The following is a 22,146-nucleotide window of genomic DNA, read 5'->3' on the forward strand; positions in this document are numbered from 1 at the left end:
GCCAAGGGACATGAGTTTCTTACTGTAAGCTAGATTTACATAGTTTGTAGAAGTAGTGCAGATGTTTGGGTACATAAAGCTAATCAGTGTTTTACTCTTTGGACTGCCTAAAAAACCTGGAAATTGTGTCATTTGCTTTCACACTGGTACGCTCCCACTGAATTTATTCCTTATCTGCTGTGCTGGGACAATGAGATGGTAAGTTGCAAGAAGACCAAATCATGCGCATAATGAGCTAGCCACAATGACTCACATTTTTAGGACCAGACTTCTGAATAACAACTCCGCAGCTTCCCACAGTGGTGACCATGCATGCTCTATACCTCCAGCCATCTGCCTCCACTTCTTTCCTGACTTCTCCTTGCACAGGCCCATAGATTATCCCAAAAAGTTTGACTTTTTAGACCTTCACAACGCACTGAAAATTACCTTACAAGCAGGGCTCAGTATAGAGTTGTTCTCTGCACACTGAAAAGAATAACATACCATTAGCTCTGTCCTCTACGTCTGCCTATCATCCAGTCCCTGGCAGTACCCATGGACAGTTTCAGACAGAAGTCAGGGTGATCTTTCAAAGGTATAAAGTCTGTGTGAGGTTTTGTGAGTAGCAGGGATCAAGTAGAAGAATCCCAAGAAAGTCTGCAATCAACTGTTATTTGTTCTGGTGACCTGGTCAGCAGGCAGCCCAGAGCCTACCACCCAGCAGATGCTACTTCTTGCCCAGTTGTCACTTAGCACAGATGTGAGGCAGCTGGAGGAGCCAGGCATGGTCGCCACAGTGAATGAGAACTGGGAGCACTGCTGAGTGTGGGGCCAGACATGAAGAGCAAGAGAGGTAGAATTACTGCTGTGGAAATGAGTAAGGATAGTGGACACATTTGCAAGATGCATTTCTGCTATTTCTAGTGTAACATACAACAGAGTCTGTGCTTGGTGCTCAGAATAACCTGAATGAGAGAGGAATTTGACTCTAGCTGAAACTCTCACCTGTGATTCCTGATAAATGTGGCCCACAAGGCAAGAAATCTGTCAATGAATATAGAACTTGTATTAGCTTGTGACAGATGTGACATAAGTACAGATCCTTTTTGCATGAATATTCTCAAGTAGACAACTGGACTCACATAAGTTACAGAAAGGTCACCCTGCAAGTACTAGCACAGACACCCCTACAGATTTAAAAAATCGTTTCTTACCAACAATCATGTGGTTGCAGACATCGCAGAAGGTGGGTTTTTTGAAGATGTGCTCCTGGAAGATGTGAGCCTTGTTGTTTTCTGGCAGCTGCTGGGCTCTGGTGGGGGAGGACGCCTGGCTCTCGGAGCTGGGGAGCTGCCCAGTGCTTGTGCTCACCTCAGGCATCAAGTCTACTTGCAGCTTCACATCGCTATTAGTCCTCTGGAAGAAATTGTCTGCACTTTTACTCCGCAAGCTTTTGGTCTTGAAGGAGAGCGATCGTTTCAGTTTCTGCAGCTGCAACAAATAAGCCAGTTACAATTACTGCCTTTTCCTCTTCAACAGGAAGGCAAGGCTCCTGATTTTGGGGTGTGCTGCTGACAAGTGAACTTGGGAGCCACTGGCAGACCTTGAACCACCTGAACAATAAAATTTACTTTAGAATTTAATCAGAAATTTCAGAGCAAGAAAAACAGATCCCAATCAGAAAATAAACTACTCTATATATGCTTTCTCATAGGCAATAAATTTGATAGCCCTAATGAATACTTCTATTGGTCTTTTCTTTCAGGTAAGACAGCAAAGACATCCCACAGAGAGTTGTAAGAATATGTACTTCTTATTCAAGTATATGAGAACTTAGAGTATTATTCATCCTTTTGTGGTCCTTAAGCAGCCTGTACAGCCATTTCAGGAACAGCAGTTAATTAGCAGTACAAGAGCAGTGACTTCAATAAATATATTCGATATATTTAAATTTCTTGAATTGGCAGAAACAGAGATTATATGCAGATCTGAGAAATTCTTGTAGTTGTTTTTTTTTTGAAAAGAAAAGGCGGCTAAGGAGTAGTAACAGTATAAGTAACTAGTCAATTGATAATGAATTAATTAATACTAGTTAACACACATTCACATATATTCTTGTGTATTTTATTGTGTATTGATTGCCAGACTATTAAGCACCACAATAAAGCATTATTAACTTAAATTTTTTAACTCAAACACTTTACCTGTAAACTGTCTTGTACCTTATCAGAGGTCCTCTCATCCTTCCCCCCAAAATTTTATATGAGGCTGAGAAGGGCACTAAGTGAGGTGCAGAAGCTGTGAGGATACCAGCTACACAAATTTATAGGTTTAACATCACCAATAGCCTACAAGTAGAGTCTTGGTAAGCTCTGCTCCTGCTTCTATGTTTGCTATATCTGAAGTGCAATACCCCTGTCTCACCTTTCACTCAGCATTATTCCAACCACTGCAAAATAATTTCAATCACTGCTGCAATTGTCTGGGCAAATGTGATGCAACAACTGAAATTTTCCATGCCACTCAGGCTGTCTGTGGTAACCAGCAAGAATGGTTTATATTAGAAACTGTTTATGTTAGAAGCAATGATGATTTGGAATCATAATTCACACTAATATAAAGGGAAGGAGTTCACGTACTTTCCCAAAAAGCATGGCACTGGTCTGTCACACTGTTTGAGTGGCCTCAGAGAACCTGCTCTCCCTAGGTTCTATTCCTGATCCGTACATTTTCTTTATGAGGCAGCTGAAAGCACACAGTTGGAGAGGAACCTCAAGGCATCCTGGGCCAAAGCCTCTCTTCCACCTTCAGATATGAGCAGCTTGTTCTTGGAGAAGGGAGACACCCCAGGTCTATTCCCCATGTTTCACAATAAACTCCCTCAGTCCAACAAACAGCCAAAGAGCTGCCATTGCCTCTGGTTTGCAGTGTTTGAGTTTGCAACATGGAAACAAGCTGCATTCTGCACCCTGAGCTGTTCCTCCACAGTGACTTTGGGAGTAGGGAGGGATCAGAGCCAGGGGCCCATCCCACATGCACCACTCTCACCCACAGTTCTCTCTGGGTTCATAGAAGAGGCCCTGGTTCCAAGTTAAGGAAATACTCACCTGTTTGCAAGAAACTCTCAGTCTCTGGGAGAAGGTGTAAATAAGAGCAATTAAGTAATTAAATTCCAACTAGGAGGTAAGAGCAGTTTCTGGTTTCTGAAGCTCTTTCAGCTGAAGCCTAAATCATGGACTAGCTGAGTCCAAAACTCAAGGTACAACCGCACCAAAAAATATGAGCTCTTTCCTCTTCTGCTTGGATGTTAAGTCACCAGCTCCTGAAATCACTGAGGTTACTCAGTTCTGAGATTACTTCATCTCCCCAGTGACAGCCAGAAACTCAGCAATAATTCACCCCCTTGCTCCTGAAATGCTTCTCACTGAAGTCAGACCTAATTAGCATAGCAAAACACAGAGAATTACAACACCACAAGGTGACTGAAATGGCATTTATTATTGATTTGCCATCCATTCCTGCAGTGCCACATGAAGTTAATTAAATTTCAAAACACTGCTTCTGCCACAGAAAGAAGACTAAGCTGAGCAATACAGTATTTGTTTTATCACGAAACAATTGTCCTGCTAGCTTGGACAATGAATGTAGTAGATTTTGAGCTCTGTATTTACTATCCTTATCCCACTCTACTGTGCACAACCATTTGCCAGTAAAGGGGCACACCAGCAGACTTTATCTCCCCCAGGCAGAAATGTCAAGAGTTTTCCAAAGAAGAGTAGTCCAGCATTCAGGCCATGCATGTCCACACGGCTGCATACACACTAAGGTGAACATGCAACTATGCATACTCCGTGCATCTCCAACCACAGTGTTCAGAGCAGGACATATTTTCAAGAGTGAGTTGACCAAATAACACTCATAGATTTGGCAGGCATCTCCAACACCAGCTAATAGTCCTCTTTGAGATTCCCTGAGTACTGTTCTGTGTTAATGTGGCCAAATAATTTCAAGACAAGGTGGGCATCCTTGTCGTTACCCAAATGCAGATTTCGTATTCATTTGCATTCAGGCTGGAAGACACCTACATGTTTGGCTTGCATTGCATACCTAAAACACCAATAAAAGTCTGCAGCTATTATATCCCTAATAGGTTATATGTGTACAGAATTAACTATGCAAAAATGCAGAACACAGGAAATGTTCAGCATTTTGCACAGCTAATTATACAGTCTGCTCAGTGCTGTTAAGAGGTACCTCTCATATCAGAGTGTTTTACACCCATCTTGCATAAGTGATTGTATACAGGGCTAGAAGATTGGCATCAGGTTTTAAAATTTGATCCAACTTTTCTTTCTCATACTAGGTGCATGAAAGAATTTGATATGGGACACTGGTATGTGATTGTTTACACAGGAAAAGCTGGCCCAAGCAAGGGTAAGGGCAGGTTGTTTTACAGATAATATAAATTGTAAAACCATAAAAGCTTAAGTGATTACTATGCTGCAGTCAAGTGAACAACACTTCCCTTACTCATTTTGAATTTTGCTATGGCCTAATCCTGTTCTTATATTAGAAGATTCCGAATGTAATTAAATACAGGCACGTAATATATGCCTGATTTTGATCTGCAATAAACTGATTTAACTTGTGATGCCACTGGCTCCTAATGGAGCTGATATAGCATCCACCTGAGGCAGGAATCAGCTCTATCAACAGAGAGGAAAGTATGCAAATTTTACTATTCATAATTTATTTCTGCAAGGTTAATAAATCCAAAGTTAAACTTTAGAAAGAAACACTACCAAACTTCAGAAAAACCTGCGACTAGGGTTGTTCTGCACTCAATGCTTACCTCAACACTTCAGTGAAAAATCATGTTTTGGGACTGAAAAAAAAAACCTAAGCTAAGCACAAAAAAGCTTTAAGAAACACATTTGAGATAAATCGCTTAAGCCTTTCACATTTTCTCCTCTGCAAGGAAGACTACAAATTAGCTTGCATTTAAATAAAAAAAAATAAATTCCCACAAGCACAAGAGCTTTTCTAGACTTGTGATAACATCATGAGACTTCACAACATTGACATTTCAGAAACATGAACCCTTGATATAAAATCTAGGATGTTCCTGTGGTTTGAAATTAGAGTTGGGGAAAAACATTTGTCTCTAGTAAAAGCATTTTATCAGTCACACAGACTCTCAGTGACTGCACATACTAACCCTGCAGGCAAGGTAGAGATAAGTGCAATAGCTAAACCTCAGAGCTTGATTAACCTTTTTTTTTTTCAGTATCATTCAGCACAATCTCCATCTTTCTCAGTTACTGAATGTTCAAGTTTCAAGGGATCAGGAAGCTCTGACGAACCACAGCGTATCAGCACCTCCTCTGTTCCTAATTCACCTATACTACAAATCTTAAGCTGCTATAACCGGAACAGGAGACAGCAAAAGGAGGGCTATTGAAATTCATTCCTAGTGTTAACTAGATGCCACTGCTTTTGATGTGAATGGGAATTGCAACTGCCCTTACTATGACTTTATTTCACTTAAGCATTGAAAGCACACCACTCTTTTCTACAATTTTGGTTTGAGAACTTCTCATGGAAGATGGGAAGATATTAGTGATTTGAGCTGATTTAATCCTTAGCTTTACAGTAACAAAAGATTATCATCCATCCTGCAAAGTGGAATTTATTCTGTCTCCTAACTGCTCCCCAATATCTATTAATGCTTTTTCCCTTGCCTCCCTGTCTTGTCTATATTAGCAGTCAGTGTGGCTAAGTAGAAGCAGATCTGGAGAATGAAACAAAGGCTGTTGATGACCCAGCATTCACACCGTATGCATTTCAGGGCACAGAGTACTCTGAGAGAGACCAGCCCATCAGTCCTTGCATGCATTAGGTGCATACCTGGAGCACATGCAAACCCCTAAGTGATGCAGCCTGTGCTCTGCATACCACAACAAGGACCAAAAAACCATGCTCCCAAATCAGACTAAAATGCTAAAGATGCCATCACCATTTCTCTATCACAACTTCTTCATCACACCTTCTCATCATTCAAAGCTCAGGAAAAGCCTCACTCCCTCCACATCCTACACATAAATGCTTCGTTCTCCTTCCTGAAGCTCCCTCCTTGGTGATCTCGAGTGAATGGTGGTTATGAGGAGGACAAGCTGCATTCAGAGCAACCTTCACGGAGTCTGCCCACATCAGCTTATTTCCCAATATGCTTGGTCTTGTTCCCTTCTCAACAGGGAGATTATTTTTATATGTTTCCACTCTTAATTATCTTCCAGGAGAAATGAACAAATGAACTAGACTTATCAACTGTACTTTACTGACAGACCATACAACTAAACCCTCATTATCAGACATCAGCTGTCTGCTGTATTGCTACTGTGCTAGTATAAAAGTTATTGCTCACTCTTCTCTACCCCGTTCTTTACACTAGCGTCAGCAATATCATTAGATGGATTACAAGTAATACAGGGTATTAGGAGAGTTGAAACTAGCCATCAAGCCAATTTGATTCCTGCAATTCTTATAAAACATCGCTCTTTTGTTTAGCTATGCAGACTAATAATGCTCAGTCAGCAGATTTCACTCACTGCTGTGAGATAAATGCCTGCCTTCCTTAAGGAACCAGGTCTTCTTCCTTTCAGATTCTTAGAGCAAGTTTCATAATTATTTGACTCTCACACTGTTATAAAATAAGGACTTAAATGATGATGTCGTATAGATTCACTAGAGAGTATGTTAGGTACATGGGATATTATGTAGAGGGACTCAGGCCAAAAGCCTTTCAAATAAGGGAAAGAACAGAAGTCCTGATGAATGGCATCTATTCTACTGAGTACAGTCTTTTTTCTAGGTCAAGAAACATTTAATTTGTATTAGCAACTCTCACAACATACTTCAGATGTTAACTAACTAGATTTGCTGAAGGACTGGATGTTACCAGGGTGTAAGCTAGCCTGGCAGTATTGCTGGGCTCCAGCTAGCTACGCTGGTTAAGAGCAAACAAGGAACCAGCTCAAATAGAAGTGCTTGATTTTTGTGAGCATGAAGGCTAATTATTTTCTTCTTAGAACTGAGGGATACAAAAGTAAGTGATTTTTAGCACAGGCAAGGGTGGTTTTCTTCTGGGTTTGATTTGAAAATGCACTGCCTTGGCATTTTAATGAGCAAAAATAAGATTATGACATGCCTAAAGCCAGTGTGCAATTTCATAAATAATACGTGTGTTTGCCTGCTGATGAGAGAAGTACCATGTCTTATCGCATTAACAAGATAAAAGGATATTTCAAACACTTAAGGGGTGGATGTTGTTTATTGGGAAAGCATCCGTGATAAAATTAGCGAGCAAAGCTGATTTCTTTTCTACCTTCTTCTTCCTAAATAATTAATAGTACAATACTCTACTAGTACAAATTGAATTAGCTAAACTGACTTCAATTGTTGCTGATTTATACAGTCTGATTTATACAGTCTGAGAACCTGGCCCTATCATGTACTTGTGTCTGCCCCAGACAACTTTCTTGGAAGCTGTATCCTTTTAATCCAGTGCAGATAAAGAGGGAGTGTTCATTATTGCAGAATCTGCTACGTATTATATTTATGTATTTTCTCAAGCAGATTGCAGAGCTGGTATTAGAGCAGATATGTCTGTTATTGTTGCAAATAAATAAATAAATAAAACTGTCTGCTTGAATACTGCATTGGACTAGTTAAAGGGGAGACATTTTCCACAGTACCAAACAATAACATTGATGGTGTACACTGGGTACCTCCAACTACTCTGGCTGGCTCTTACTGTTCATATCATCATGCTCAGATTCTCCTCTCTGCCCTATACTGGTTTTGAAATCCACTCACTGATCCTCAAACCCATTTAGGATATAAATCTTTTCAGGCCAGGCTCTTTCACTGAGTTTGTTTCACATGTAGAGTCCTAACTACAATGAAATGCTGTGACTGGCATGCTGGAGCTTAACAGCAAAAATCCCTAAAAGAGCCTTAGGGTTTGAAAGCATGAAATCTAAAGGGATGCTTAGTTGTCACTGCTCCCACAAATGTCACTGTGAATCACACATTCTCAGCCCTCTCCTGATGTACTACATCCTTGGCAGCTGTGCATCTGCATCTCTAATTGGCAGACCTCTAAATTATCAAGAGGTATTGTCTGCATGTGTAGCCAAAAAGTGTATTTGCTTAGCAGAACTGTTCATTCTGTACAACTCTCTGGTTCAGTTTAAACCACACTGAAAAATTAATCTAGTTCTCAACAACTGCTCCTGCAGTTGGTTTGAAATTATTCTACAGTTTTGGGTACATCTTCTAATATTGCAAGGAACCAGGATTAGCAAATATGTGAGAAAAACATGAAATACAGTACTGAAAGTTTGAAGGCTTGAAAACATGAAAAAGTCTCCCTTGTGCTCCAACTTCCTTTACATACTTTCGAAATTCAGCCTAAGATGTGACAGGGCAAAGAATGCAGTCCAGGAAGTGACAGACTTGAGGAAACACAATTTATTAACTATAACAGCTGCCATCAAGTCTCAGAGAAATCCTTTTTTTTGTCTTCATTATGCTCAGAACTGTCTATTTAGTCTTCAGGCATAAAAAGAGTAAGCTCTGTGTGAGATATTTTGCAATTGTGACTTACTCTGAGCTCCTATTACCTTCCTTGACAAATATATTTTCATATTAACTTCAAAAGACTCATTGTCACTTAAACAGTTTAAAACAGTTTAAAACAGCTTGTAAAAAGGAGGAAACATATGCAAAATAAATATAAAGATACTTGTATGCATATCAAATCCAGAAAATTTTAAGGCTTTTAAAAAAAAAACTAAGTAAAATTTGCCTCATGACATATTTAATGTGTATATGCAACTTTATATCTAACAGCATTTTTGGTATTGTGTTTTTCAAGAGCCGTATCTTGGCATATTCCATTTTCTTTTAATCAAGCTATATTAGAAAGAGTAATCTAGAAAGAAAAGAGTGCATATTACATTTCTCTTCTGGAGAAATCTAGCCTCTGTTAAGTATTTCTTCAAACTTCCTAACAGGTTTGATTCAAGTTTAGTTTAGGGAAAATGCTTGTGATATCTCTCAGCCATGGATTGTGTTCAGCCTGCTTCTAGCAGAGAGGAAAAACAGTGAACCTTTCTTAAATTTGCAGCATTTAAAGCTAACAACTCACAAGATCTTTCAGAGAAGCTTTACTTTAACTTTTTGAATTTTATCTTCTGATTCATGAAGATTAGTTTAACATCCCCAAAGTAAGACCTGCTGGGTTCATTGTGTTGAGCTCAATGATTGTCAATTTTCCCTCCTTTGAGAACAGCTGAATAAATCAAAACACATTACAAAGCAAACTAAGCTACACTTCAGCCATGATCAAAGCCTGTTGCATGTTTTCTGTTGAGGTTGGAAAATGTTTTGTCCCTTTGTTCCCTTCTCCTGCCTCACCTAGCAAAAGAAGAGCTGCTTCTTTTGAGAGAAGCAGGAAAGACTATAAATCCCGCATTTATATCCAGGATTATATTCTCCCTGCTGCTAAACAGCTGTTCCAATATGGGTGGCAGCAGCTGTGCAAGATATTCCATAACTGAGGCTATGAAAGGTGGCTGGTAGAATAACCAGCTGAAAACCTCTGTGTGGCTCCTGTCCCTCTTTCATGGTCTGGCAATTGAATTTGGTTTCCTCATGAAACCAACAGGAAAGATCATGAAGAAAGCTAGAGATGGTTAGGAAGGGTACTTCAATGTCTTTAAAATCCCCCAGTAACTTCAGTTTCAAGACCGTGTATGTGTTTACAACTTCTTGTTTTTTACTTTGGGTTTCACCTCAGGCAACTGGTTGTTAAGCAGCTGCTCACCTCCATACTTTGCCTCCATTAGGATGAGGCACACGTGTGGTTATCTCCAGCCTCTTGACATAGGAGGAATTTGGACTGTTATCTCTGAGGACACCTTCTTGGAATCCTGCATTTTGCTACCTGTTTGGATATCTTCTTTCCATTTCAGCTTCTAAACGGAACAGTAATTTCCCTTTGGTAACTCCCAATTTAGTCATTTACTAATCTTTGTTGCTGTGGAAGTGGCACAATGAAATTTGAAGATTAAAAGTATGGATTTCAGAGTAATGTAAATCCAGGCAACCCTGCTGAGGTAAAGGAAGCTACACTGGTATCTATCTCTGAGAGTCTTCAAGAATAATAATCATAACAACAGGGCCTGAGTTTTGCTTCTTTTCATTCTCATGGATAATCTGCAATGAATGTGAATGCGTGTGAATGTAAAGTTAATCATCCTTGATTGTATCTTGTGTCTGCCCATCTACGAAGTGCGCATCAGTATTTTCCACTGTTGATTTTAGGAGAAATTAAAGCTCAATATGATACCTTTGGACCCTTAAAAAAACCCAAACCAGTCTTCTGTTAAAAAGTACTGGTCTACCTATAGCAATAGCTTCCACTGATTTATTTTACCTATTTGTTTTTCCTCTTTTCTATTTTTTTTTTAACAGAGCTGGTTTAGAATGCTTTAAATGGTATTATGTCTCTTGAAGCAAATATGGAAATACATCTGGTAGGGAGGCAGATGCTAACTGAGGGCAAATTAACATCAGCACCAGATCCCACACACATTTGTACCATCTTAAAACAAAAAGGAAGACTGAGATCTACTGGGAGTTGTTATAGTTAATATTCTGTCAGTGTTTCCACTCCTACTTCTGGGGTTCCAAACTTAGGCTGTTAAAATTGCTTCGCAATGAAAACATGTAAGTGCTCAGCTCTACAACAAAGTTATTGTCACTGGGCCAAATCCTAAGGTCTTTGCTTACTGTCAACTGCCGCTGACTTCACTAAGCATGTTCCCTAAGTAAAGGCTTGGGGTTTGGTTGGGTTATTGGTTTGTGGGTTTTTTGGTTTTGTTTTGAAATGAAACTATTTTTTACTGTTTTACTCTGTGCATGAAAAACAAAGGCTTTCTGCATGCAGCATGAAAAAACACCTGGCCATGTTCAGCATCCTGTTACCTGGCTGACTTTATTCAACCCTTCCCAATGGTTCCCTCTTTTTTTTAAACCACCTCTGTCAATCTCTGCCAAGTATAGTTAGATCCAGGGGGACACCTATGCTTTTTGCCCTTTTTGTCTTTCCTAGATACTTGTTTCATATTCATACTTGGTGCGACTTAATTCTGCCCAAACTTCTCACTTAGTTACTGTGGTTTACCTCTGAGACGTTACCTCATTTTCTGATCAAAGAAAGAACCAGTACCACCCACAATGCCAGAATTTGGGTTCTGTATGGCCTATTGCCTTAAAAGAAGCCCCCAAACATTGATATTTCAGCTTACTTGATCTCACAGGTTTCTGCATTACATTCTTTGCTGCCTGTTCACAAACAGAGATTCAGATCCAAATCTTACAACTTGCTTTCATTTTTCTATTTCAAACTCTTCTCACTGGGAAGATGGGGTAGGAGGTTATACCTTACAGAATATTAGCAGTGTGCGTTTGTTGGCTCACTTCCATTTTTCTTTCTTTTCCACAGTTCCCTTCCCCTTCTTGTGCATATTTTTGCAATCTGGTAGAAAATTCACTGCCTTCCATCTTCTTTTTATCCCTCCCAAATACTGACACTGTACCATCCTGTGAACGATGCTTCTTGCCAGCTACTCCAGAGGCCAAGGCATGTGTGCACCCTGGCAATGTCTGTTCTGAAACCACAAGCCCAACAAGACCCATATGGGCTGGTGTGGAACCACGTCGCTGCCCTCACACCGCTGGCCTGAAGATCCAGGGAAGGTGCCGACAGCATAGGTTGAGAAAAACTAGTTAATTCTTCTGGGCTTCTCCATACTTCACCTGGGTACCTGCCGAATTTCCTTTGTCTCATATCCCCAGTTTTAAAGTCCTACAGCAACTACCAGATACATGGCAAATTCTGTGCCAATTAATTTTTTTTCCTACCTCCATAACATCTTTCTTGTTTGTTCTGCATCCAGTTTCTTACTGTCCCCCATGGCAGTGATCTGTTTATTTTCAGATCCCATCCAGATACTGCACATTGTTCACTAAAGCTCTTCTCAAATGGCATGCATTTATCCCTTTCAACACATCTACTCCAGTCATTTTCTAATTTTCAAAAAGTACTTCCCAAATAATTTCTGGGGAAATTACACCTGTAGTACCAGTTTCCAAGGAACCTGTTACTGGTACAGAAAGTTTCCATCTCAGTCTCATGTTAGTCATGCTCAACAAAAACTGCATGTGTCCTACATAAAGAACAAGCCAACTCTTCACATGGAGAATATGTTTAACTTGATAATGATATTGTCATATATATTACATACAGTTACTTGGCACTTTATGAAAAAGTTTGAAGGCCTAAAAACTGCTTCAAGAAGTTGACAATGTAAATACATATATTTGGAGATGTTAATTGGCAGGAGTTATTACGTATGAGATATGTATTTGACTCCTTTTGCCTTAGGCAAATCAATTTCTTCTGTATTTTTCCTAAACCTCCAAGCTGCTGAACATCTTTAGCCAGCTATTGTTTCATGATCAACCCTGCAAAACAAAAACATTTTATTTTTATCCTCACCAGCTGCACAACTCTCCACCTCAAATTACCTCTATCAAAGTTTCAAGATTAAAATGACTATCTGAACTGCAAAAATGTGTTTTTATACTGAGATAGCTAGCTTCATGCAAAAAGATAGTTAAATACAGAATACCACAAACAGAAAGTTAAATAATTTAAGACTATAACTCATCCTGAAGAACTAAATTTTTTTGCCTGAATGTTAAATGAGACTTTTTTATGTCCCTCGGAATCCTCTAAAAAACTTCTGCTAATAAAAGCCTGCACACAAGTACCTAATAATAATAATAATAAAGCTTGTAATATTGTTCTAAGGTTATGCTTACCTGATAAATGAAGCATATCTAAATTCTGTATTTTTGGTGTTGAGAGAGAAAAGAGCTACTGGTATTGACATAAGATACCAACAGATTTAACAGGAGTTACCTATATGATAGGAAAGTGAAGGATCTGGAAGCAGTAAAATACTGTGGTGTCTTGTCTGGCAAAAGTAATAGCAGTGACTTCAACAGTTTTGCATGGGGCTGTATGAAGGATTTAGGCAGGCAGGAGAGCAGGGGAACAGAAGAAGGAAAAGGAAAGGAAAGTCAAGTTAGGAGAGAGAGTTTTGAAGAATATGAAAAGTAATCCTATGTAAGAGGGGGAATTTCCATGAAATGCCTCACTTTGTCTAGTTTGTTCTACTGTCAGAGTAGGTACAATTGTTGATATCAGCAGAGTAGCACTGACTTTTAAGGACTGTGACATATTACAGCAGAAATCAGAGCTACTGACCACTGCTGAACTGACGAGCAAGTGCAGTGTTAACTTCTGAGATACGTATCCATTTTGCCCTGTCAGCTGTTTTTTTGCTTTTATATGCAGTAGTGGCTGAGTAGAACTGTGCTGGAGGGATGATAACTCATGGAAAAGAGATTTTTTGGGGGTAAACTCAGCAGCTGGCAAGAAAGACCAAATGAATTTACTTCTATTGCTACTTCAGGAATATAGTATTTACTGCAGTGTGCCCCCTACAGCGCCAGAAAAAAAATAGGTTAGATTTCTCATTTTGTTTAAAAATGTACAACTTTTTTTTTACTGGACTGAGTGGCTACTTCTTATGGCCAGCATTCGGTCATAGCTGAGTTCTCCTCAGAGGCAGATCACACTGTTAAGATTTTTGTTTTAAGGCTTGCCTGTAATTTTTTGAACCTTTGTGAAATGTTTTAAATTTATCTACATTCTAGTGCGATTCAGGTAGGTCTATTACAGCTGTTGGCATTCAATATTACTTTGATAATCTCTAAGGAATCATTTGTCCAGAGCATTTTCTTGGATACTGGGCAGGAACTGCTAGAAAAGCCAGTGCTGTTGAAGTACAGAATTGCAGTTTGGGGAAGACTGTGTGAGCCTAGCCTAAGCTGCTGTGGAGGCAGGAACTCAAAGGCCCTTCACTGGCAATGCAGCTGAAAAGGGATCTCCTGAGTTACATTGGTCTTCAACTGCCTACTCAGAAAGGAGGAGGCTAGGAAGACAGAGGAGACTAAGAATAGGGCTTCATTTCTTCTGCCTAAGGAACATTTTCTGTTACCTCATTGCCTAGGTTTTAAATTTATTTGTAGTTTCCTGCATATACATATAAAGAAAACATGAGATTACATCAAAAGACCAATAGGCATCCACATACATGGAACAGACTATGTAACACCAGACGATGTCAGGAAATTGAGATACAACTTCAGGCATTTCTTTGTGAGTAAAGTAAACACAGCTTGAGCATAGGTGAAAGGGAAAGTGCAAACTGTAGTGTTTGCTGTTTTTTCCAAGTGTACTTATGGCATGAGTGCTAGCATCCACACAGTGTTTATAAAAGGTTGCTCTTTCTAACAGAAGAGCCACCATCCATTTTCTTAACAGGAATCTTTAAACTTGGCTAAGGTTGGAAACCTGGAGGTTTTTCCCATAAAGACAGACCTTGCATTGGCTCATTCTATCAGAAAGCCTGGTCCTGGATTAAAGCATTTGGGTGAGGATAGGAACAGAGAAGAAAGAGAAACATTGAAAGGCAGAGTGCAAGTGGGTGAGCTAGCAAAAAAGTTAACTGTTTGTCTGGATCTTTACAGCCAGGAGGATGAAGTCCATTTGTCATTACAACTAACTACAGGAGATAGATCTAACTGCTGTGAACCTGCCAAAGACTCCTGTGTGCCCACACTTCATGGAACAGGTACATGATTCATCTCAAAGCTGCAATTTAATAGCAACACTTCGCATTTTGAAGCCTGAATAGGCTCACATTTTTCTTTCTTTTTGTCATAGGTGCATAACTTTCCATTATAGGACTGGCTGGAAAACTGCAGTTACACTTAGCAAAAATTTTCAAAGTTTGAATTATTTTGTTCCACGTTGGCATAAAAAACAACTGCAGGCTTTCAAAGCATCTTTGAGAGAGCTGTGGGCACAAGAGGGGAACGTCAGACAGACTAACCTGCCAGGGGAACAGATGACTGACCAGCTTTTGTAGGCAAGGTTCAAGACCTCGCTTTGAGAGACTCACAATGATGTTCACCTTACTTAAATTCAAGCTTTTAACTCAGCTGCAGCTGCCTACTATGGTCAATGGAAAAAGATTTCCCGTCAGAGAGGCTAATTCAGAGCACATAAAGCAGGCTTTGCCTCTAAATCACCTTTGATAAAACAGATTTTAGTCTGTGTCCCATTTATAAAACAGGGAGACTGAACTACTAACTTAACTGCATGAAGTTGTTCTCTATTTACAGGTGAGGTCGTACAATTTAACCTAGGATGCTTTTTTCTCTTCTTTTGACTGGAAATTTTGCTTGCAACCAGGGAAAGCTTCCTGACAAAAATTTACACAATCAAGAAAAATGAACATTTCCTCAAAAACAGAAGTTTTGACATAAAAATAAAGAAACTAAAAAAAGCACTTGACAAGCACATATTTCACTGGAATATTGGTTACCAGAAATGTTTGGCATATCATTACAAGTCACCTTATGTTTATTTGTAAATAATTCCTTAATTAGATAATTTGAATTAAAAGAGGATGTGTGAACATAAGTGAGAAATGAGCTGCACAGACTTATAAATAATATAAACAAGTACATTAACAGGTACAGAAAAAAATGTATATGCTTGATCCTTGATTTGATTTATACTGGTTGATAACAGTAGGTGCGTTTCAAAAACGCATATGGACTGGAACGTCTTAACTACTGGATCCTCAATTTAATTGCACAGAAGTTAGTGGCACTTTGCAAAGTCTACCACGCTGAATTTTGTCTAGTATATCTTGTTTACTTGTGAGGAGAGAGATCCATCCAAGGACATTTCTCACCCTGTGTATGCACAAAGACAAGTCAGGTTGGGTCAAGGTTTTTGGCCTCTCAGTTCAATCCCAAGACATTTCGGTTTTGAGAACCTCTCCCACAGCATTTAAATTGGCAGGGGAAATGCTGGCAAATCAAGAATGGATAGTACACCCATATTTGTGTTGTTCGAGGAGGTGAGTTGTATACATTATGACAGAAATCTGACTCTTGGCTAACAAAAGCTGATGCTTCCCTTCACTATGCATGAGCAATTTTTGTAAAAACCAAATGAAGTTAAATATTGGGGCAATGGAGATGCAAGTCTGTCTCTGAGATCATATTCAACAGTATTTGCTGCAACAAGCTATGAGGTTGACTTTACTCTCTCACCTGATCTATGCCTCCACAGAGTACATTTCTTGTCTGATGAAGAAACTGAGAAAATAAAATATTCTAAATGCTGATTTTAATAGCTTTGTGAACAACAGTTTATAGTATTTTGCTCCTTTCTGAATTAAACCTAATCATCAGGTACTACAGGTCAGCTGCATTTTACTTTTCTATTCAGAACATTAGACTGCTAAAATAATCTTTACTAATAAAGCAGTGCATGTGTGGAATTTTAACAAAGCTTTTAAATGGCACTCAGAAATGAAGTATATAATGTCTACAGAAAAGCAAAGCATTCAAATTGTCACTGTTAGTCACCTAAAGGACTCTGTCTGCAATTCCATATTGAACGTGGAGCCTCTTGTGTCTGGAAAACACCTCTCTCTCACCATTATTAATGCTATGGTATTTTCAAGTTTCACCACTGGAGCCCCTAAACTGTAGCACTTCCATTTAACAGTGCTTAGCAAACTACTCGCATCAGTTAAAAACAGGTCAGCTGAGAAATGCTGACCTGCCAATGGGAAAACGTCTATGACTGTCCAGCACACGTTTATGCAAGACTACAGACATAGGACTTTTTTTTTTTAATAAGAAGATATGCAAGCCATTTGTCATATTTAACTGCTGATGTCAAAGATACAAGAAGTCTGCTTTTCAGATATCCACTGTAAGTATGTTTTGCAGGGTTCCTGATTTGTATTACCTGACAAGGAGCATATATTGTTTCAGCTGGTCTACTGAATCAAGGGAGTTTCCTTGAGCAGAGGCATATGTCAAAGGAAAACAGGGTCAAGTTATTTCAGTGGTTCACACATAGACTTCTCATTTTCACAGCTGGTCCTCTTTGCTAATGAACATGCAAAGTTTGCTTATGCTTCAGCTAGAATATAGAAATTCACTTGCCTGGAAAAGGCAGTGCTCCTATTTTGAAGCTGTGCAGGACTGAATACTGAGTCAAGAACATTCAGCTCATGTGCTTACATTTGACAGAGTAGTCCTCTGCCTGACAAACATGAGCACAAATTTATGAACTATGCAATTTTCTACCTATCAATAGCATACAGCAATGGCTCAGGTAGGCAATAGGGGGAATGCTCATCATACAGGAAATTATAGTTTTCTATTAAGTGATGATTATTTACTTCCATTTAAATTAAATAAAGTATAAAGGAAAAATGAACCTCTAAGGCAAGTTTTTTATTTCAAAAGGAGAGTGTTTAATGTGTTACATTCCCTTGAAGGAATTCCAAGTCTTCAGCACTCTCCGGTCCCTAAGGATACATCTTAGACCACATCATACTTTGGAGTGTGACACAGAAGGACCCAAGCTAGTATCTGTCTAAAGGTAGGAAGGTCTTAGTAGTGGTCTGGAAAGCATCACAGCTGTGTAAGCAGGTCGCTGCATCTGCTAGAGTGCTGGCTTTCAGCAAGTACTGAGTGCTGATGAACCCAGATGACCACAGGTTGTGAAACAGCCCTGGCCTTTTCTAGCCTTGAGGTTTAAGGTTAGAGACATGCTTCATTAAAAAGATGACTGATCAGAAATGGTCAGATATTTGGACGTGTTTAGATGTGTAAGATGCATAGAATTTGATCAAAGCAAATCTTTTAATACTACCTGGAATAAAGGATTCTGTGAATATGTGCTCCTGGCAAACTGCATGAAAATAGTTACCTCAAAAAGGAAATTTGTAATAAACAAAGAGTCCACAAAGAATGGTGAGGAGGAGAATAAGAGACGGAAAAAGAAAAAAAATAGTGTGCAAATAAAAGTGGACCTTTCAGGCAGAGTTCCTTAGGGCTAAGCACGGTAATTGTCAAGAAAAGCTGAGTGAGTTCTTGCACAAAGGAAATGTCAATGGATTGATTCAGGCTAGGAAAAGCAAAAGAAGAAGCAAGCTATGGTATCGTAAGGATCGGATAAAAGGCTGGCTCAGAACTGAACAAACACTTCATCTTACTTTCTTCCCAGAACAATGATCCTGGGGCAAAATAATAGGAATTATAGGAAAGAGGTTGCAGAAATGGATGGCATGACATTAAAAAAGCAGTTCAATTTGTCTGCTGAGGTGAAAGGGAGAAAAGAAACTAGTTAATCTCAGTTATAAGTTTTTACTTTGGAAGTCTAGGAACAAGTTTTCTTAACAAACTTCATTATACCAGAAATGATACAAAGTAAAATACAAGTCTGTATCAAGAAGCAGGAAAAGCAACCCCAACAAGTACTGATTCATAGATTTGACCTCAATAGTGCTTGACAAAACTGAAAAAAATAATTTAAAAGGCAGATCCTCCTACACTGGTTGTCTTGGATGAGATGAACAATTTTCTAGACAAAGAAAATTCTGCCTATTTGGATTTGATTATAAATAGTGAGTATGCTACCAAAAGGGAATCTACTAGACAAGATTGAAAGGAAGTAGTGAAGAAATTTTACGGAAAATTCAATGGCAGATTGTTACTGCTGAAAGGAGAAGTACTACGTTGAAAGAAGGTCGTTGGTGTAGCTCTTTAAAGAACAACACTGGCATAGTCTTAGGGTCAATGTTGCTCTCTGAAATTTTATTACTGAATTTGATACAAAGATTAGGCATGCCATATGGCCACTTCTCTCTGACATGAGAGTGAAGGCATTGTCAAAACTGAGAAGGTCTAGAGCTTGAAGGATGCAGTTATGGAAATGTGATGAAGTTCAGCTGTGGAAATGCAAGCCTGTGCACCTGAGACCTGATCCAAACCACTCTAGGTGAGGACAGACAAATCTATCTTGGATCCACAGGAAATTACAGAAAAACAGACTGGCTGCCTCTGGTTGACCAAGGGTTGACCAGGAGACATGAACGTCAGAAGCACGGTTCTGAGAAAGTTAGTGAAGCATTAGTAGTAGCGCACAAGATCTCATGTAGAATACCATGCACAATTCAGTCATCTTTTTCCAAGAAAGATTACTCAAAACTAAAACAGGTGCATCGATCTGCTACTAGAATGAGATGAAGAGTGGAGAGTTTATCTTATGTCAGCCTGGCTTGTTTAGTATGGGAAATAAAAGATTGAGAAGAGCTATAAAAGTCTATTCTTAGATGATGGAAACCTGCACCAAGAATGGAAAAGAGATGTTTAAGTTAAAGCAAAGTTATAAAAATTACAATGCCACAGAAGCTGGCCAGAAATAAACTTAAACTGGAATTAGAAGGGGGTGAGAGGCAGAGGACATCCCTTACCTGTTAGAACATCCAAGTGTTGGGAGAGCCTTTTAAAAGTAGTGATAAAACCTGAATTCGACAGGATTACTTTATGAAAAAGAATACAGCATAAGAGAGTGAGATGGTAGGACTGGACTGTCTTCCAACTTTGAAAACAACTTGTTTAGTTTCAGTGAAAATTTGCTTTTTTTAGTAAATCCATTTTTTTAACACATGAGATGTCAGTCAAGTTATCTTTAGTTGTTGAAAGGTAATAGACTTTTTCTTAATTTTGGCAACATCAAAAGTGTGGATAGAAGAGAATGAACTAATCACATTTCTGTTTTGCTTTAGATATCTCTATATGCCTCGGAACTGACCTGACATATATATATCAAAACAAAAACAATATCACAGTGTTTCAATCAGAAAAAGAGTAAGAAAGAGAAAAAAGTCAAAATAAAAATAAATAAAAGAACAAGTCTGCTCAAGAAATTATTGATAGGGTAGAGTGTTACTTTCCTGCTCTTAATGAAATCTTCCTGCACTTAATTTGTTCTAACACTTCATCAAAACACATAAAAATACTTAAACTCAATTCTTTCCCTTAATCTTACCTTCACAGTATGTACTCACCATTTTACAGAGAGGCATGGAGGTAAGATTAAGAAGGAGAACTGGTTTTTTCTTCTCCTTTCACAGGATCTCTTTAAGCTCTTTGGTATTCCTTTGAAGACTACAGCAGTAGTTTACATACTGAGTATTTATCACTGGTGTGGAGGGTGAAACACTAACTGTACACCATACTCCCTGCCCTTTTAAAATATTAATTGATGAGTAACCATCTATGGAGCCTCATAAAGTATTAACTCTTTAAATGGGGAAGATCTCTGCTTAACAACATAGCATAAATCCTACATGATTTAAATCCCACACAATCCTATTAAAATCCAAAGAGTTTCAAACTATTTACATTTGATCAGTACCTAATATTAACACCTGGTTTTGAAACTTCACATAAGCAATATTGCTTTACTGGACCAGTAGGACAGGAGAAAGTAAGTTCAATCTTCTTGACTGAAGCAGGGATATACATAAATGAAGTCTACATCTTGAACTTCAATTCTTAATCCTTTTCCTGGCTTGCTACTTTTCAGCAACTTCCATTTCATGTACTACATAGCAGTTTAGTTAGCATTTGAATAATTGTGCTACAAGTCCTGAATTGTCATACCTGAATTTGAAGATAATGGTCTGCATTCCCTGAATACTGGCCACTGGATAATCAGTGTATGCAAGCATCAGACCGAGACAGACTCATTTATTTTGTGAAATACATAGTCCAGATGCCATATTTATTTGAGCTCCAGGGGTTCTTTTGTTTGTTTGCTTTTTATTATTTATTTTCATTTTTCAGCTGTTCAACTTACTTCACTGACCTGAGTGTAAGCAATTTGTTAGGCCCATGAATTTGTGGTTCAGAGGAAAATTTTGACGTCATCACATCGAGGATGTGTGACTGCAGTACATAACAATTATAGTTGGACTTTATAAAAAGTACATGGAAATGGGCAAAGCTGTGAAAAAAAATATTTGTCTTCACAGATATCCACTGATATCTACAAATAAGTAATTTTACAGGACAGATTGCTTTCAATGGCAGCGGCAGGGTTGTATTGAGAGTGCCTGAAAGAGGCGTAACGTACTTGAACTGAAACACTAATAGCTTGAAGATCAGCAGTGCTGACCAACCCTGCTGGTACTAGCTAAAACATCACAGATACTCAGGACTCCCTAATACTTGAAAATGGTAAGGGAGTTTTCTAAGATGTACTTATTGTCTATGAATAACTCCAACCATTATTCACAATACAGCGATAATGACTTGACTCACACCTAAAGAAATCAGCAGATGGGCTCTTTCCTCTTTATATAGAAATGTCAGTCAAATATAAGAAGGATAAAGCGAAGAGACTTATGTGCCAACAATGCCAAATCATGAAGAAATATTGCCAAGTGTAGGAATCTTTTCTTTAGACATATATTCCCTCAAATTTTAGTTTTATTTACTAAACTCCAAGGTACATTTATATAAGAGATATCAGAAATACGATTTCTGGTTGCTGCCACTAGATTTCTGCTTATATTGCTAAGTTAGTGACTGTACAAGTGTGCAGTGTGTCTTTAATTGTTACCATCAGGAATAAACTTTCTCTTACGACTCATTAGCTAATGACTTCCCTTCCTCACTAAGTTGTAAACCTACAAAAGTCTTTAGCAAACTGGTCATTTGCCTTCCTGGAAGCCAGATGTGAAGGATCCAAACAGATGGGAGCCACAACTACAAACATATATGCATGTAATAGAATTAGAAATTACCTGTATTTGTATGAAACCCTCATAAAATCATTCTCCTAATAAACTTTAAGTACCCACTCAAGTCATACTTAGGTGTGAAGTAAATGTTTTCAAGAGCCAATAAATTAATTGAATAAAGTAATTATTAGTTTTGCAACATTCTTTACCATTCAAGCTTTAGGGTTTTTAGCATAGTAGTAGTATGTATAGTACTACCAGATGGCCTAGTTACAGGATGTTTGTTACCCTTCGGACACCTATTTGAAGTTACATTAATGAGACAGTACACTGG

General features: G+C 38.6%; 1 protein-coding gene across 2 annotated transcripts in view; it reads right to left on the reverse strand.

Moving 5' to 3' along the window:
• STAC (SH3 and cysteine rich domain) overlaps positions 1–22,146 on the reverse strand; it is a 70,513-nt gene that overhangs the window by 45,181 nt on the left and 3,186 nt on the right. For both annotated transcript variants that reach the window (XM_010184505.1, XM_010184504.1), the window contains exon 2: positions 1,197–1,473. In XM_010184505.1, the coding sequence (XP_010182807.1) occupies positions 1,197–1,473 (277 nt within the window). The remainder of the gene's footprint in view (positions 1–1,196; positions 1,474–22,146) is intronic.

This window comes from Mesitornis unicolor, unplaced genomic scaffold (assembly GCF_000695765.1).
Source record: "Mesitornis unicolor isolate BGI_N332 unplaced genomic scaffold, ASM69576v1 scaffold1675, whole genome shotgun sequence".
NCBI classification, from domain to species: domain Eukaryota; kingdom Metazoa; phylum Chordata; class Aves; order Mesitornithiformes; family Mesitornithidae; genus Mesitornis; species Mesitornis unicolor.